The following is a 17,296-nucleotide window of genomic DNA, read 5'->3' as shown; positions in this document are numbered from 1 at the left end:
CCAGGGGGTCCCCAGCTAAATGATGGCTCTGTAACTACGAAGAGTTACAGACCCTTACGGGTCCATTTGGTTACATTTGTACATTCAGAGTTAAATGAACACTAAAGATTTCACTATGTATCCAGTTATGGTCCTTACACACACAAATAAACCCACTCTGAAATACGAAAATGCGTCTGTGAATATTGCACATCAAACTATTAGTCTGGTGATGCCTCATTCATACAAGTTGATGCTGTAATATTCGTGGAGAAAAATCAACCTTGTTTCAAAAGATAATTATGCTTTATCAGCGTGATATTCACATTCTGTGGACGTCCTCATGCCAGGACCTTTATTCTGTACTCATCCTGGCATGGTGTTATGTGGTTGTTGTTGTTGTTGTTGTTGTTGTTGTTGTACAGTATTATTCTGTACATAGTGTCATGTGGTTGTTTTTGTACAGTATTTATTCTATGTATTGTGTCACATGGTTGTTTTTGTACAGTATTTATTCGATACATAGTGTCATGTGGTTGTTTTTGTACAGCATTTATTCTATGCATTGTGTCACGTGATTGTATTTGTACAGCATGTACAAGTATGTATCTGTTTGTTCTCTCTCAGGTTGGAGAAGTCCAGCCAGGTCCGTACTGTGTCCAGCAGTAACCTCTTCTTCAAGGGCAGTCGCTTTAGATTCAGGTATGGATGAAATTTCAAATGATTTTTTTGGTTGTTGAAAGAGTTGAAAATGCATGCATCGGTTGTCTCATTGTACTGTATGTGTTGTTGTGACTAATTGAATTTGGCCCAATACCGCGTTCAGTTTTCCCGGTGGCGTTTGGACTCACCAAAGGTCTTTCTTGACACGCTCACACACACCAGCCTGGTTCCTTGGCATCCAGCAGCAATTGTTTTTGTACAATAGTACCAATAATAATGTGAATGTCACCCGTGTGCCTATTATTTTATTATTAAATTACATTTTCCTCTGTGTTTCTATAAGCATGCGTGCTCACGGTAAGAACTGTCGCGTGCAAACACATTGGGAGTGACACCGTAGAGTCACACACGTGTGTTCGTTTAATCAATGATTAGGTGACGTGACCCTCCACCAACATGACCAACTGCAATAACCCCAAAAATACAAATAATATTCAAAAGCACCCACATTGGCTCCTACAGTGTGCTGTCAACTACGGTCGTGTTCAACTGACACTTTAACCACTTACGTCCCATTTCAAAGATAACAAAATAGCCGATCTCTAGTCTACGTGATGTGACATATGTTGTGAGTTTGTATTTTTTATTTATTTTCTATGTGAAAAGAAACAAGGAGTGACTGAACGTCAGTATCCACAGTGCTTTGGATATCATGTTCTGAGTGCTTACTAAATGCATGGATCATTTATTGACGGCTGCAAGGTTAATAAAGATATCAACCGTTGCTATGCTCGAACGTCGTGTCATCTACATGCACAAAATATTTGCACAAATAGCCTAGCTGAAACAACAGTAAACATGGACTTCTCATATTTGCCTGTCTTGGTTGGAGTCTGTGAATAGTATTAGTCACTGTAATAATATTCTGGTATTCATTCGATTAGATGGGGTGTGTGAATAGTAGCCTATTAGTCACTGTTATAATTATATTTCTGTCTTGTATCAGATGAGGGTGTATACTGTTGTATCCTATTGTTCATTATTGTCTCCGCCAGGCCGAAAGGCCATCTGTGGACAGATAATCTCCGGCACTGTTGGCTTGATTGCAACGAAACTGGATGCCAATTCCGAACCTCTGTCCCAAATTTTTCACAAGGGCCTGTTCTAGCGCCACCAGGAGCCCGCTTTTTGCATTTATAGTACTCCTACAGATTTTGTCCAAACATCACGCAAATCTGTACACAGTTTCTCTATAGTCATTAAACGAAACGGGTCTTTCAGATTTTGCCTGATTCGCTAAGAATGGCTTCCAAAGTTTGCAGGAGAAAACGAAACAGGTTTTTCAGATTTTTCATATTCCATCCTGATTGGCTAAGAATGGCTTCCAAAATTTGCAGGAGTGCTCTGTTTTGAACAAAATGCCTCAAATCATGAACACAGCATGCAATTTCCGTGAAATTGTGCACGCACAGTCTCACTAGGCTGATGAAGAAATGCCACTTGAAAATGTTCAAATCAGCCTCATGGTGGCGCTATAACAGGCCGATTCACGTTTTACCTAGAACTGTACCGATCTGTGTAAAACTTTGTATGTGCACTCCTTAGAGGCCAAGGAAAAACCTTTGCCCTGCATTTTTCACATCTGCTTTTTATAGTGCCACCATGAGGCAGAGACTTATGTAAAACACATTTTTGGATATTACTCCTTCAGATTTTATCGAAATTTCACACAAATCGGTACACATGATCTCTATAGTCATGTGATCAAGACGGTTCTGTTTGATTTTTCATATTCCATCCTGATCTAAAGTTTGCAGGAGTGGCCCGTTTTAAACAAAATGCCGCAAATCATGAACGCAGTGTCCGATTGCGGTGAAACTTTTCATGCAGATTCGCACTACGTTGAGGAACAAATGCCACCCTTTCAACATGGCCGATCTTTTCAAAACAATTTATTTTATATTACTCCTACAAATGTTAAATATTATCTCTTTAGTCAAGTGATCAAGACGGATCCGTCCGATCCGTCCGATTTTTCACATTTCAGCCTGATTGGTGAATTTCGAAACATGGCTGGCCCACACTAACCTACCTGACCTGGTGGAGACCTGTGGTCCGAGGAGCACTTTTTCTAGTTGATGGTGTTTCTTTTGTGTGTGATGTTTTTACCCTGCTGTGTCTACAGTACTGATGTGCTGCCTTTGACGACTGAATTTCCCCCGCGTGATCAATAAAGGTTTTGAAATGAAATAGCCTATTTTTTTCCTGATATGTTATTTTTCGGGTGTTTGTTTTTGTTCGTCCAGTGGCAGGGTTGCAAAAGAGGTCATGGAGCAAAGTGCCAAAATTAAACGTGACCCCCCCGAGATTCACAGGTGAGACCCCCTATTCAACCACCTTTCAACTGTGTACATGTAATTGTATCCGCCTGGTCGAAAGGCATGGCCGAGACTATGTTTTGCACCCTGTCCGTCCGTACGTCCGTCCGTCCGTTCGTCCGTGTGTCCGTCCTTCCGTCCGTCAGTATGTCCGTCCGTCCGTGGACAGCTAATCTCCGGCACTGTTAGCTTGATCGCAGGAAAACTGTGCACACACACTCCCTGGATGCCAATTCAGAACCTCTTCCCCAAATGTTTGACATGGGCCTGTTATAGCGCCACCAGGAGGCCGCTTTTTGCAAAACACATATTTTGACAGTACTCCTACAGTTTCAAACAAAACAGGTATTTCAGATTTTTCATATTCCATCCTGATTGGCTAAGAATGGCTTCCAAAATTTGCAGGAGTGCTCCGTTTTGAACAAAATGCCTCAAATCATGAACCCAGCATGCAATTTCCGTGAAATGTTGCACGCACATTTTCCGAGAAAGAAATGCCACTTGAAAATGTTCAAATCAGCCTCATGGTGGCGCTATAACAGGCCGATTCGTGTTTTTACCTATAACTGTGCCGATCTGTGTAAAACTTTGTATGTGCACTCCCTAGAGGCCAAGGAAAAACCTTTGCCCCGCATTTTTCACATCTGCCTTTTATAGCGCCGCCAGGAGGCCGACTTATACACATTTTTGGATATTACTCCTTCAGATTGTATCCAAATTCCACGCAAATCAGTACACATGATCTCTACAGTCATGTGATCTAGACGGATCTGTTTGATTTAGATTTTTCATATTCCATCCTGATTGGCTAAAATTGACATCTAACGTTTTTCACATTCCAGCCTGATTGGCGAATTCCGTACATTGCTGGCCCACACTAACCTACCTGGCCTGGAGACCTGTGCTCAGAGGAGCACTTTTTCTAGTTATGTGTTTCAGACAGATACTATGTGTTTACATAACTGTGTGTTTGTGTGTGTGTGTGTGTGTGCTTGTGCGTATGCGTGCGTGTGTGCGTGCGTGCGTGTGTGTTCAGAGCTGGCCTGGTGCCCAGTAGGAGCTGTCCGTCCATCACTCACGGTCCCAGACTAACCAGCGTGCCTAGGACGAGACGGAGAGCTGTACACATCTCTATCATGGAGGGTAAGAATCAATCAATCAATCAATCTTTATTTTATAGTGCCAAATCACATCAAGTTGTTCAAGTTGTACACTTCATATATCGTCACTGTGTTGTATCTCCATATTTCAACTTGAACCCCCCGCCCCCGTAAATTAATACCCTACTGTACTTCGGTGTACAAGAGTGCCGCACAAAAGTAGACTTGTAGTACTACAAGCTCACAATGCATCGAATCGTGACCTGTGGTGAGCTTTTAGATCTGCTATATTTGCTATTTTTGTCTATGGTCTTTTTTTTATTTTATTTAACCAATGAAAAGTATTGACAAGAGCTTGGGGGGATATTTCTCACTGCACGTACTCCTACAGGCTATGGAGGCACCTGTAATGTTGAGCTGGAGGAGTAGGAATGTGTTTGCTATGTCCTCCCGATGGGGGTTCCTCACTGGCAGATGAGCCAGTAGTGGGTGGAATTGGGGAGAAAAAAATTGTTAACACATTGACTGCCTGAGATTAAAGGGACTACACCATGAATTTTAACTTTTCCTTCTTTTTTGCGTGTTTTTGGTCTCCCCTACCTCTCTTCTATCCCAAAAAATACCCCAGTTTGAACACTCAGGCTTTCACAGCATATCTGGGGTTTTCTGTAAATTGGTCTCAAAACAGGCCAAACTGATTTGCACCCGAAAGTGACGTCACGAGTGACACAATTTGTTCAGTTCTTCTTTTTTTTTTACTTTTTCCACACAGAACCAGGAGATAACATGCATACAAAACATGCATACAAACTGGCTCAATAGTGCCACGTGCCAAACAGGACAATGTGGTATTGCAGGTGAAAGTGCTTTGTAAGCCAGAGATAAGTTAGTTGGAATGAGAATATCTGAGGCTTGATTTAGACTCAAACCTTTTTAAAAACGTTTGAGGGACATAAACAATATGATATTAAATATTAAATATATTTTTTAAATTCATGGTGTAGATCCTTTAAAACAAAGTTTTTTTTATCCCCATGCCAGCGTTTATTGCCTTAAATTGACAATCTTTAGACAGCCGCAGAAGCCACAATGTGCACACGGATGAAAAAACAAAGTGTGGGGTTGGGGAGAGTCCAGTCTATCCACTGGAACAATTTCTACCGCAATCGGCCATTTTTGAGCTATGGCCCGTTGAAAATGTCTGGTTTTCATCAAAATAAAAAGTGCTTTTCTAAAAACGTTGAAGCGGACGGACGGGAAGTTTTTTGGGATGATGTCACATCCGTCTATTTCTTCTCTGAGCTGAGGGATCATTCCTAAGCTGTGTTGAGCGCCCTCTTCGGAAAGAACGCATGTCTGCGTTCTTGACAGCAAGTGATACATTTGAAAGAAAGCATATCTGCATTCTTGGCAATGTGTTAAAAGAGGGGTATATTTTTTTTTAAATAACAATGTAAGAACTGTGTTTAAAAAAAAGGCATTTCAGTCATATGGTTACAACGCATCAACTGATGTTGAAAAAGTACTAATTTATCCAAAGAGGAAGAAAATAAAAGGCATGTACAGATCGAGTACAATTCTCAGGAATCAAAATTACGACTATCTCCTATTACTTCTCAGTTTTTTCATCAAACCATTCCATTTCTACACTTTTTGAAGTAAAGATTCTACCAGTGTGTAGTCAACTTTCTTGGTTGACTCACTCACACACGCGCACTCACATTCACCCATTCACACACCGATGGCGGAGGAAACCATGCAAGGCACCAACCTGCTCGTCAGGAGCAATTGGGGGTTCAGTGTCTTGCTCAAGGACACTTCGACGCTAACTCTGGGGGAGCCCGGGATCGAACTGGGAACCTTCATGGTTCCCAAGCGGCCGCTCTACAGGTCATTACACACCGGCGATTATGCGAATATACGCAAAATTCGGACTCGTTCCGAATAAATAAAAGACGCTTTTTCGCTTCGCTTTTTCGCCGTGGAAGCTTGCATTGACTTTATACGTTTTTCTTTTTTAAAGTATTATTCGCATGAAAAAATCGCCCCCGGTGTGTAAGGACCTTACCTCCTGAGCCACTGCCACCCCAGTGGTAATATTCTCATAATTGTTTGTGCTTCACTGTAGTGCAAGTGTGGATTTCTCAGTGTGGTGTTCCCATGTTGCTTCAAAGAGAGTATTTGGATTGGCAGCAAGGTTCACTGATTGGTCACAGTGAAAAGGCAGTAAGGTTCACTGATTGGTCACAGCACAGCTGTGAGGGTCAGTGATTGGTCACAGCACAGAGGTCTATTTCTGTACGTTGATTGTCTTCCAGTATGTGTGGCATCATGCTTTGTGTCTATGGATTAGAGATCTACAATTCAGCTGTTCTCACTCCTTTAAGCTCTCTTTCCCTCTCACACGTACGTACGTACGTACGTACGTACGCATGCACACACACACACACACACACACACACACACACACACACACACACACACACACACACACACGTGTGTGTGTGTGTGCATGCAGACACGTACGCATGTGCATGCAGACACGTACGCATGCAGACACACACACGCGCACACACACAAGCACGCATACACGCATACACACACACACACACGCACGCATGCACATATACCTTCCATGACAAACATGTCACACTTGTGTGTGTCAGTCACTCCCCCCATTTACAAACCTCTCCCTCTCTCTCTCTCTCTGACATGCATAAACATAACCCTATGCACACATTCAGAGGGCTCTGTTTCCATTCCTCTCATTCTTCATTTGTACTGTGTGCTGAGTGCCATTTGCAGAGGAAACGTTTTCACAAGGAAATGTCACCCTGCCCTTAAAGGAACATCAAACCCTGGGCTGGTTTCGCAGTTTGACTTCTGGTTCAGGTTAAAAACTACATAAGGCGAAAGAAAAAGGATGACCTTATAGTACACCGTGATGTAAGCAATGCAGCTACAGCTAATCAAATTAATAATGGGAGTGTTAGATTTAGGTGCCAATGTGCGAGCATTAACAGTACTGTTGACAACTGTCTATGCATCGGTGCATCCGACTTTGTCGAGAGTCTATACGAACACAATTGGCCTGTGTTCGGGGGTGGGAGTCCGGACAAGGAGGGTGATATTTGTCACTGCACGTAATAATACGGGCTGGGGCAGCACCTGTCAGCGGGGAGTGATGGGGAGTAGGACGGAGGTACAACGTCTTCCCGGTGGGGGCTCCTTCCTAGCAGGTGAGCCAGTAGGGTACAACAGCTAAAGTAAAAGAAAAATATATAAATATATATATAATATATATATTATAACACAGCAATTATTAATTGTGTTAGCTGCAGCTGTGTTGCTTACTAGCCTAGGGTTTTATGCCCATTTAAAAGTCACTTCATTTCCATATACGTAAGTCCATACATATAATAGTATCACCCTTAGCCTTAAAAAAAGATTTTCATTAATTTATATCAGGCGATCGTCTCACTTCATTCATTTCCATATTCATCACAGTGGCCTTCTTAAACCTACCCCACATCTTCTGTCATAGCCAAATGTCTAATCTATACTCTGTTGTCTGGCAGTGTCATGCACCGACAATTGGCGATGTAAAGCTCAACACACAGCGATGCAACTTGTGAGGTTGTACATCTGCTATTTTCGGCGTACTGCTAGTACGATGCAGTACATGGATTCAAGTTTTCAGGCACCATGTCTTTCTATTGGCTTGTAATTTTATGCTGCTGCTATGCACCACGTGGCTGGTTGGTAAAGTCAAGCCCTACACTAATAGTACCTGTTATATTGTATGGTTAAAGAGTATTTGAATTGGTCAAACTAGCAATAGAATACATGTTCAGAAGCATCTTCCATTTCATAAAAGCAGCAGTTAAAGCCTCAATCTGTGATTTCTTCAACTGGTTGACCCTATGTAGAACAATAGCAATATTGTTTAGAACAAATCATTTTACATATTGTGCCAATTGTTTATGAAACAGAGCGCTAGTGTGGGGGACTAAGTATGAACAAGCCGTTAAGAGTTCAGGTTGTGGTATTACACTGCACTGTAGCAACAGTGAAACAAATCCCCTGTGTGTTCTTTGTGCGCTGGTATTTCCACTGGTAATAATATCACTACCCTGAAAATAGCCTACAGTATCAGGGTCATGTGTGTCTTCATGGTGGGAGGACCACATACCAGCGCCTTGTCTCTCACCCCCAGGAAGACTGCCTGTCTTTCCGGCTGCCTGCCTAGGGGGTCTCACTGCCACAGACAGGGACAAGGACACACCGTTCAGAGACACTTTGAGAGACAGAAAGAGGGGGGAAAAGAGAAGAGTTTGTGAAATAAAAACAGGGTGAGAGAGGGAGAGACTGCGTGCCTGTAGAGGACAAGACAGTAGAAGTCGGACTCAAGGTTGTTCGTTCTCCTTGAGCCACCATGGTGAAGTGTCTGATCCGGATCACGACCAAGGTGAATGTGCACCTGCACATGATCAACCACTGCTACCGCGATGTGAAGGTGCGCGTGCTGTGCCTGGGGCCCCGGCTCCTGGCAAAGGCTCTGGGGGTCCTGCCTCTCTTCCCCTCTCTCCCTGGAGCCTCAGGGTCAGGGGACACCTCCGGGGCCTCGTCCAGGCTAGCTGTCCCAACCCACGTCTATGGTGCTGGGAATGGCTACAGCCAACCAGGTATGGAAGCTTGAGGGATTTCTGTTTAGTAATGCAGGATTATTGACTCAACTTTGATGGTGACTGTTTAAATAGATGGTAGACGTGAACAGTTCTGAAATGGCAGCATGGAAAGCTTTTGAAATAGAAAGCATAAGCTGGTTTTTATTCAACTTGAACGGTGGCTTACTTGTTATATTATTACCATTTACCTTTTACCAAACAGAAACTGTTGTTTCAGTTTATTGTTTAATTATATATGCTCGGTATAGACATATTTAATGATGTACTACCTTGGATATTATGTGACTCCAAAGTTGAGACAACAGACCTTTATTTTACTAATACTGTATGATGACAATGAATCCAAATTATTTCTTTTAATGCAGTTCACCAGAATCAACATGTGATCGATCAACATATGAAATAAGAATGCTGGATACAAGTTAACAATGGATTTCATATTGTGTGTATTTTAGGGATTTTTCATTCAGATATACAGTTTTGTTTTAAAGTGGCACTATGTAACTTTTTTTTTATTAATAAATGTAATTTTGTCCAATCTGTATGGTAGAGTTGTTAATACAATATAACTTATACAATTGGGGTGGTTGTATTTTGTCTCCCTGCTCTTCTATTGAGACATTTTATATTGTGTCAAAGGTCATGTCTCACAGACACAGGATCTCACATGAATTTTGACCTGATGGTCAAGATTCACTTTATCCCCCGAGCAAGCAGGCAGGCTCTATTTTGCTCAATGGTAAAATAAATAAATAATAATAATCAGCACTTGTGCAGGAAACCGGGTTCAAATCCAGGGTAGAAGAGGAAATACTGCAGCTTTTATTAATTAAAAAATATAAAAAAGTAAACAGAATAACAGTAGTGCCTCACGGGGCCTGCTTCTTTTTCACATTTGAAATCAACATGGCTTATATAACGTCCGCATTCCGTCGACAGTCACATGACCCTGAACGCCGACAAATGATGCTTAAGTGGTACTAAAGTGGTACAGTTATGTGGAATGAATGGGTTACATTACCTGCAAGCCTTAAGATGATCAGCTCCATTGTTAACGTAATGCGATGCGATGCGAGAGTGCGGTCTAGCCTACAACAACTCGAGACTCCTGAATGCTGCCCTTCACACTCTCCTATCTAGCATCAGGGTCTTGAGTTGTTAGCTAATTGGCTGTCGCGCCGCAGTGCATCTACGACGTAGATGCACTGCGGCGATAGATTCTACGTCAAGCCCCCAGAACCACGGTAGAACAGTGAAGCGTCCAAGCCTGGTGGTCAAATCTGAGAATGCACTTAAAATGCTACTGCGTGTGCATCTCCCGTTTGTGCGCATGCTCACGACGCATCACGACCCATGGAACCAATGGAATGGACCCATGGAACCAATATGGAACCAATATTTCTTACTTCCGGGTGCGGCTCCCACAGTGTCAGTTTGTTTGCCTCTAGTTCCGGGTGCCTGACGCAGTGCCCTGCCAGCCTCATCCTTCTCTCTCTGACTTTCTCTGTGACCCGTGGTATAGGTCCCCGCAAAGGACCACATTTCTGATGTGGTCCGTCCATGTGACACCCAGTGCCATTCGTAGCATTCTTGTGTAGACTCGATCCAGGGCCCTTTCCTGTTGTGCTGTGATGGTTCATGTCTCAGCCCCATACAGCAGTACTGACTTCACTGTAGCTATACAAACAGCCACCTCTTGAGGTCATCTCCCATGTCTGATTTCCACACTCTCCTCATCCCATGCAGGGCATGTTAAAGAGCTTAAGAGCTGGCTGCATAGCAGCTGGATCTAATTAAAACCATAATTATGTTAGTTAACCATGTTGTTCTTTGCCATTGTACATGTCTGGTACATTTGTAAGAAATGTATTTATACATTTTATTTGTCTGTGCAGTATGTCTCTACTACCCCCAAAAAACAAACAAACAAACAAACAAACAAACACAATACACTCGATGTACACACACTTGCACTCAAAGGACAACACGCTCAACAAGCTTACAAAGAGCTTGCAGAGCTTGTTCGGCTATTTTCGCTATTCGTTGTATGGGAACTGGTAGGTATTTCTGTCTCTGTTCTCAGGCTTAAAAGTTTGAAAAACTCCCGGGCACATATCTTGTCAGATGGGGGTCCGCGGCCAAACAATCAATTCAGGGGTCCTTGACATTAAAATGTTTGAGAACTACTGACGCAGGTTTTTCTGTGTCTCTGTTCTCAGGTCTGGAGTCCCTCAGAGACAGCGCTCACTCCACGCCTGTCCGATCCGTTTCCCATGGCGACTTCATGCCTCGTTCCCGCGGGCAGACGGTGGACCGAGGAGAAGCTGCCGCATCGGCCGTCATTTCTGACGAGTCCTACTGCCCCTCTGACAGCGTGCTACCCACCCCGGTGGCCGAGCATGGCATGGAGCTGGCTGTGGCGCGCCACCTCAACGGCGCCCCCTGTAGCATCGAGGACGAGAAGGGTTCGGAGGCCAGAACGCCGGCAGAGGGGCCCGGCGGCAGGAAAGCGCTGCGACTGGGAGGAAGGAGCAAATCGTCGCCCCCCGGTGACGTGGAGGAGGTGAACAAGTTCATCTTGAGCGTGTTGCGCCTCCTCCTGGTCACTGTGGGACTGTTGTTCACGCTGCTGCTGCTCCTCATCATGCTGACGGAGTCGGAGCTGGACATCACCTTCCTGAGGGACATCCGCAAGACGCCTGAGTTCCAACAGTTCCACGTGGAGTACTTCTGCCCGTTGCGGCGCTGGTTCGCCTGTAAGTTCCGCTGGATGGGGAGTTTCCTCGTCAATAAATGAAAGGACGCAGGACTCCTCTGTGTGGGGGAGGGGGGCTGGACACAGGACAGGGAGTGGGGGGAGTGGGGGGGACAGGGGTCCTGACTCAAGCCACGGACTGGCCCCTGAAGGGCCTTCCCTCCCCTGGTTTATTTGTTGGTTTGTTTCTTTTCGTGACCATCACTGCGAGGACATTATTCAACAATCACGTTTTACTTTGGAAATTCAGGTCATTATGAGGTACTTTATTTTTTACACATAAAAGGCAACAGGGTTTTCAATTAAACACCTAAAAAGGGTCATGACAATTTGTTCAGCCACAGATAACAGTTGCCTTTATTTTTTATTAATTTGTATGTTGTAACATTAATACCAGAAAAAGGTGGATGGGAGATATGTTGGAGCGTTGGTTGCATGGTGTGACTGTAGATGAAGGGTTGATGAAGGTTTGGAGAGGCTGGTCAGGGTGATAATCCATGATGCCATTCCCTTATTTCAACAGTCAACAGGCCATTGGCTCTTTTCCACTACAAGAACTAAGTGAACTGTGCCGTGTAACATATTTCACAGGTTCTGGATTTGTTTCCTTACGCTGCTGCTCAGATTCAGATATGGTTCTCAGCACCAAATTTTGGCCTAGGAGGTAGTAGTACTAACCCTGAGTTCTGGGAACCCAGAACTTGTACTTTCAGATGATTTCTAAAATTGTGAAAATAGCTGATCAAGAAGCTCACAGCTGTGAGCTTGTAGATCTGCTATTTTCACCTTTTTCTTTTTTTTTTACCTTCCTGGTTCTGGTTGTAATGGAAAAAAGAAAAAAAACATCACAAAACGTCATAGGTTCTGGAAAGTTTCAGGTTATGGAAGGTTCTGGGTTGACCCTTTGCAGTTGAAAAGAGCCATTAAGATGCTGCTGCTGCTGTTGTGAGGTTCATGGAGTTGAAACTGTGACGTGAGAAATTAAGAGACACTTTTTTGAATGTAGACTGTCTTTAAAGATGGTTCTGAAAGATTATTTTTCTAATGACTGTGACTGGTTCATTGTAAGGCATTAACCACTTAAACCCTATATTCTTTGTTGACTGGGTGTCCCCCAGGGTTCTGTACTTGTCCTCCTGTTTTCCCCAATTCTACTCGAAGTCACTTCGCTGGAAATATCCGATCTTGTTGTTCGGCTATTTTCGCCGAATGTTCGCCTATTATGACATGCCGAGAATGGGGACGCTAGGGTTGATGTGGTTACACTTCCATCAGCAGTGTGATGACCATGTCACTATTTTTGTCTGAAGCACCAAACAACAACACCATCTTGTGTCGTCCAAGAAGTTAAGCTTTAGTGAGGATTAATGTGAAGGCTGCTGTGCAAAATGGCAGTACAAAAAACCTAACATTTGCAATCAACTGTGTGTGTGTGTGTGTGTGTGTGTGTGTGTGTGTGTGTGTGTGTGTGTGTGTGTGTGTGTGTGTGTGTGTGTGTGTGTGTGTGTGTGTGTGTGTGTGTGTGTGTGCGCACGCGCACGTGCGAGCGTGTGTGTGTGCGCATGTGTGTGTTTTCTGTAGTTATTTTACAATCTTACAAAGCTAGACGTAGAGGTAATGGGACGGTAGTGCTGCAGACGTGTCCGTGAGCTCTTAAAATCCCACAATTTAGACAGTAGAGGGATCTTAACGTTGATGTGCAATATTGTTTAATATTAAAAATCATGATCCTTTTCATAATGGTACATTGTTGTCTGCCATTATGAAGTGCTGCACTCCAAACTGATTTCCTTAGCATTACACATACAAGAGTTAATTTTCTTGCTTTAAGTCCCATGTTGCGTGTAGTTAAACTCAGTTAAACGAATATCTAAACTATCTGTTGTTGAATATATTGAAAACTTACTGAACTATTTTGTACAAATTAGTGTTTCTATGTTGAGAAGTTTCCTTATAACCTATTTCAATGGAATTGAAATGTTATTTTTAACAGTGGATATGTAGTTTTTAGCTCTGTTGGGTCAGGTTATAGCAGCACTTGCTCATGACAGAGAAGCGAACGTAGAGATAAATCATGTTTACGTCCAGATGTGTTCTGTTAATATGACATCGTCACGTCTACCAAAGAAAACCTCTGTTGTATTATGACATTCGCTTCGGGGCAGAAGATGGAACCTTCCATAGACAGGTACCATTCTAATCTCTAGCCTTACTGTGTGTCATTTCGCCACTCACTGATGTTTTTACAGCCCAGAAGTTACAGTACAATCAGTTAAAGGAACATTTCACCTTTGTTCAACATTATCTCCATATATGAGTCGTCACTAATGCTTACTATGCGATGGCACAGATGACATCATCGGTGGCCATTTAAATCAAGATAAAAATGAATGCAACGACTTTGGTTCTGTTTCAGCATACTAACTTTCCAGGAAGACAAGTGGAGTTGAAATTTCTATTAGCTTTGCAATTCCAGCAGATGATGTCATTGGTAGGCAGGCTTCTGAACTGTCCACAGCCCTCCTCTGAGACACAGAGTGAGAGACAGAAATTATGCAATCTTATATTGAACATTAGTGAGGACCAGTTATAAGGTTGAAAATGGGTGACGTGTTCCTTTAAGTGGATGCTTTAATATGGTATTGTCTGTGACATCTCTCAGTGCTAATTTAGCTAAGAAAGTACAAATGTTACATGTGTAGTTGTGTACACTGGGTTGGGTTACATGTGTGTACACTGTTGCACTGTTACAATTGGCATGTGTGTACACGATCGCACTGTTACAATTGGATAAGTGAACACTGAGGATTTTACTGTGTGACATTTCAATAGGTGGTGTGAACCGCTATGACACATGGACACCACCAGGCATTTGTAGACATTTTGCATTTTGTTCATGAGAAAGGTGAATCTTCTATACACAACAAGAGAGAGTATAGGTGATTGGTTGGAGGTTTGGCAATAAAACACGGTCCTCCTGAATAGTAAACTACATTTAAATTCCTCAAGTTTAAAATGGCCCGTTCTTTAATCCCTTAGATTCATGTTGGTGTGTTTCTGGGTATTTGGGAGAGCTAAAAGAATAACTGAAGCCAAAATGTTATTAGACACGTTTTAAAGCTGCTTTCTCTAACTTTCATGTACTAACCCGCCCAGGATTTGAGTCTGGGTCCCCCGAGCATGAACGCTGAGCCAATACAGAAAGCCTGTTTGGACAGAAGACATATTTCCTTTTGAGCTTCATGCAATCATCATTTTGACCGATCTGTATGAGTAGATCTCCGACCTACTTACTGTATTACAGATCGGTCTAAAATAATGATTTATTCACTGAGAATTTTTCAGATTGCAGCTTTAACATATGAACAATAGTGAATTGTCTGTCAGTACACTGTAAAATGCAATTTACTGTTATTGTTTCAGTTGTCTAGTTGAGAATGGGCAGTCCCAAAGGTTTGATATAACTAGGTTATTATGCATCCCTCATATTTTATGGTTGCATTTTAGATTTGATAAACATGTATACGCTTCGATGCATTTTTCAGATGGTGCTAGGTGGCTTTCAAATGACAAAAAAAAAGGGAGAAACTAAACAAAATACAAAAACAAAATGTGATTGTGCTGTGAAAGTGTGGAATTGGCCGGTCAAGGCGTAAAACTGACATTAGTATACCTCCAACAGTATTACATACCTGTTCAGTCACTTAACATGTAAAACAATACAGCATACATAGAGCAATAACTACCCAAATAAATTCTGAATATGAAGTATAAATGATGCGATATTGTTCTCCATCTTTCCGCTAGACCCGATTTATACTTTGTTGTACGACAGTGTCACTCAACGAAAATAGCTGTTCTACAAGCTATAGCGACGGAATATAAATTAAGCATCGGGGGGGAGGACGGACAGATGACCTACAGCAGTGATTCTCAAAGTGGTGTCTGGGGACCTCCAGGGGTCCTTGGGGGGGCTCCTGGGAGTCCACAGCATGATGTGTTAATATAGCATCATGATCAGTTTAACCACTTTAACCCTATTTTATACTTAGGCCATTCGGAAATAGCAGACCTGCAAGCTCACACTGGAAACATGTTAATTTCTATTAAATGTACACAGAATATGAGCTGTTCAGTTCTATAAAATGTACACAGGAATATGAGCTGTTCAGTTCTATAAAATGTACACATGAATATGAGCTGTTCAGTTCTATAAAATGTACACATGAATATGAGCTGTTCAGTTCTATAAAATGTACACAGGAATATGAGCTGTTCAGTTCTATAAAATGTACACATGAATATGAGCCGTTTGTTTCCAAAATGTTAGAACAGTGGTCTTCAACAGGGGGTCCGGGACCCCTAGGGGGTCCTCAGAGATACTGCAGGGGGGCCGCCAAATCTGATAGGGACTCTCTCTCAGCTATTAAAGGGGTCATTGGCCTGAAAATGTTGAAGACCCCTGTGTTAGAACATGGGCTGTTCATTTCTATAAAATGTTAAGAATATGAGCTGTTCATTTCTATAAAATGTTAAGAATATGAACTGTTCATTTCTATAAGATGTAAACTGGAATAATGAGCCGGGCTGTGGTTGTACTGTACCTGGTCATGTGTATGGATACTGTATGTCTCAGTAAGCATGTGTTCTGCATTTTGTTACCTCTAAACAAGACTGATTATTTCCATTCACAAACTGAAGACTGGTGTAGTAAATTGTCAATAAAAAAAATAATATATTCTTAAATTCTGACTGGGATTTTTAATTAGTTTGGCACAAAACATATTTCTGTTTAATCCCCAGTGACCAATGCCTGAGCCTCAGATTTAAAGGTTCTATCTATGTACAGTAGAGTTAAGTCACTGGTCTGTAAATAGTCCCATTTTCTCAAGCACACCTGACAATGTTACAATACTGCCATCTACAGAAGACCCTGGCTGTGTCTAGACCAAATTGTAGTTTTGTTTCATTTTTAAAATAACATTCACTCTCAAAATGAAGCAATTTTAATTGAATTTATATAAAACATATACAGAACATATAGAAGTAAACCAAATTCAAAATATCCGCTGGTGCTCTCCATACCCGACAATGAAAACCAGTACAGTATGGTAAGTGGACATGTTGTCATCATCATGTACCGTACCGTATAAGTAAACATGTTCTGCCATGTCATTATGTTCATCTCAGTGGGTGAAGACATGCAGGCTTCCTGCGGCGTCGCCCCCCAGCAGTGCATTCCTGCTGGGGTGGAAGGCAGTGACAGACAGCACGGTGGTCAGACGGTCTGCGTCTCTGAAGGAGTGCAGGAGCTGCCCACTCTCATGGTACACCTGAACTCTACGAGGTCTGTCCATGTTCCCCACCACCAAGCAGTCCTCTTGTTTAGGGTCCCATACTGCTGCCAGCTTGCTCGCGTCCAGGCCGTTCTTCAGGTTATGTCTGATCAAAAATAGGTATTGTACAGATTGTTGAAAATGTGTGCAAATCTTTGAATATAATTTATATACATTTTTAAAGCGAACATTTGTAACTCAAATCTTCTGGGGATTCTACAAATGTCTTCTAAATCCTAACAGTTTTCTGAATAAACTTATGTTGCTGTATATCAGTGGTGCTTAAAACCTTTTTCATGTCAAGGACCTCCTAATATTATATGTATTTGGCCATGGACCCCCCTCTCAAAATATTTTGTTTCAGGGACCCCCAGAAGCAAAGATTTGAGTTTAAAAT

General features: G+C 42.4%; 1 protein-coding gene across 1 annotated transcript in view; it reads left to right on the top strand.

The window, feature by feature from the left end:
- LOC308086851 (FERM domain-containing protein 5-like) overlaps positions 1-11,605 on the top strand; it is a gene marked incomplete at both ends in the record, with an annotated part of 131,630 nt that extends 120,025 nt beyond the window's left edge. Inside the window, 4 exons of the mRNA XM_080430495.1 lie at positions 607-681; positions 2,949-3,017; positions 4,057-4,163; positions 11,028-11,605. Coding sequence (XP_080286621.1) covers positions 607-681; positions 2,949-3,017; positions 4,057-4,163; positions 11,028-11,605 — 829 coding nt within the window. The remainder of the gene's footprint in view (positions 1-606; positions 682-2,948; positions 3,018-4,056; positions 4,164-11,027) is intronic.
- Positions 11,606-17,296: the final 5,691 nt, after the last annotated feature.

This window comes from Gymnoscopelus braueri, assembly GCF_963280865.1.
Source record: "Gymnoscopelus braueri genome assembly, chromosome: 1".
NCBI classification, from domain to species: Eukaryota; Metazoa; Chordata; class Actinopteri; order Myctophiformes; family Myctophidae; genus Gymnoscopelus; species Gymnoscopelus braueri.
This window is presented reverse-complemented; position numbering and strand designations above follow the sequence as displayed.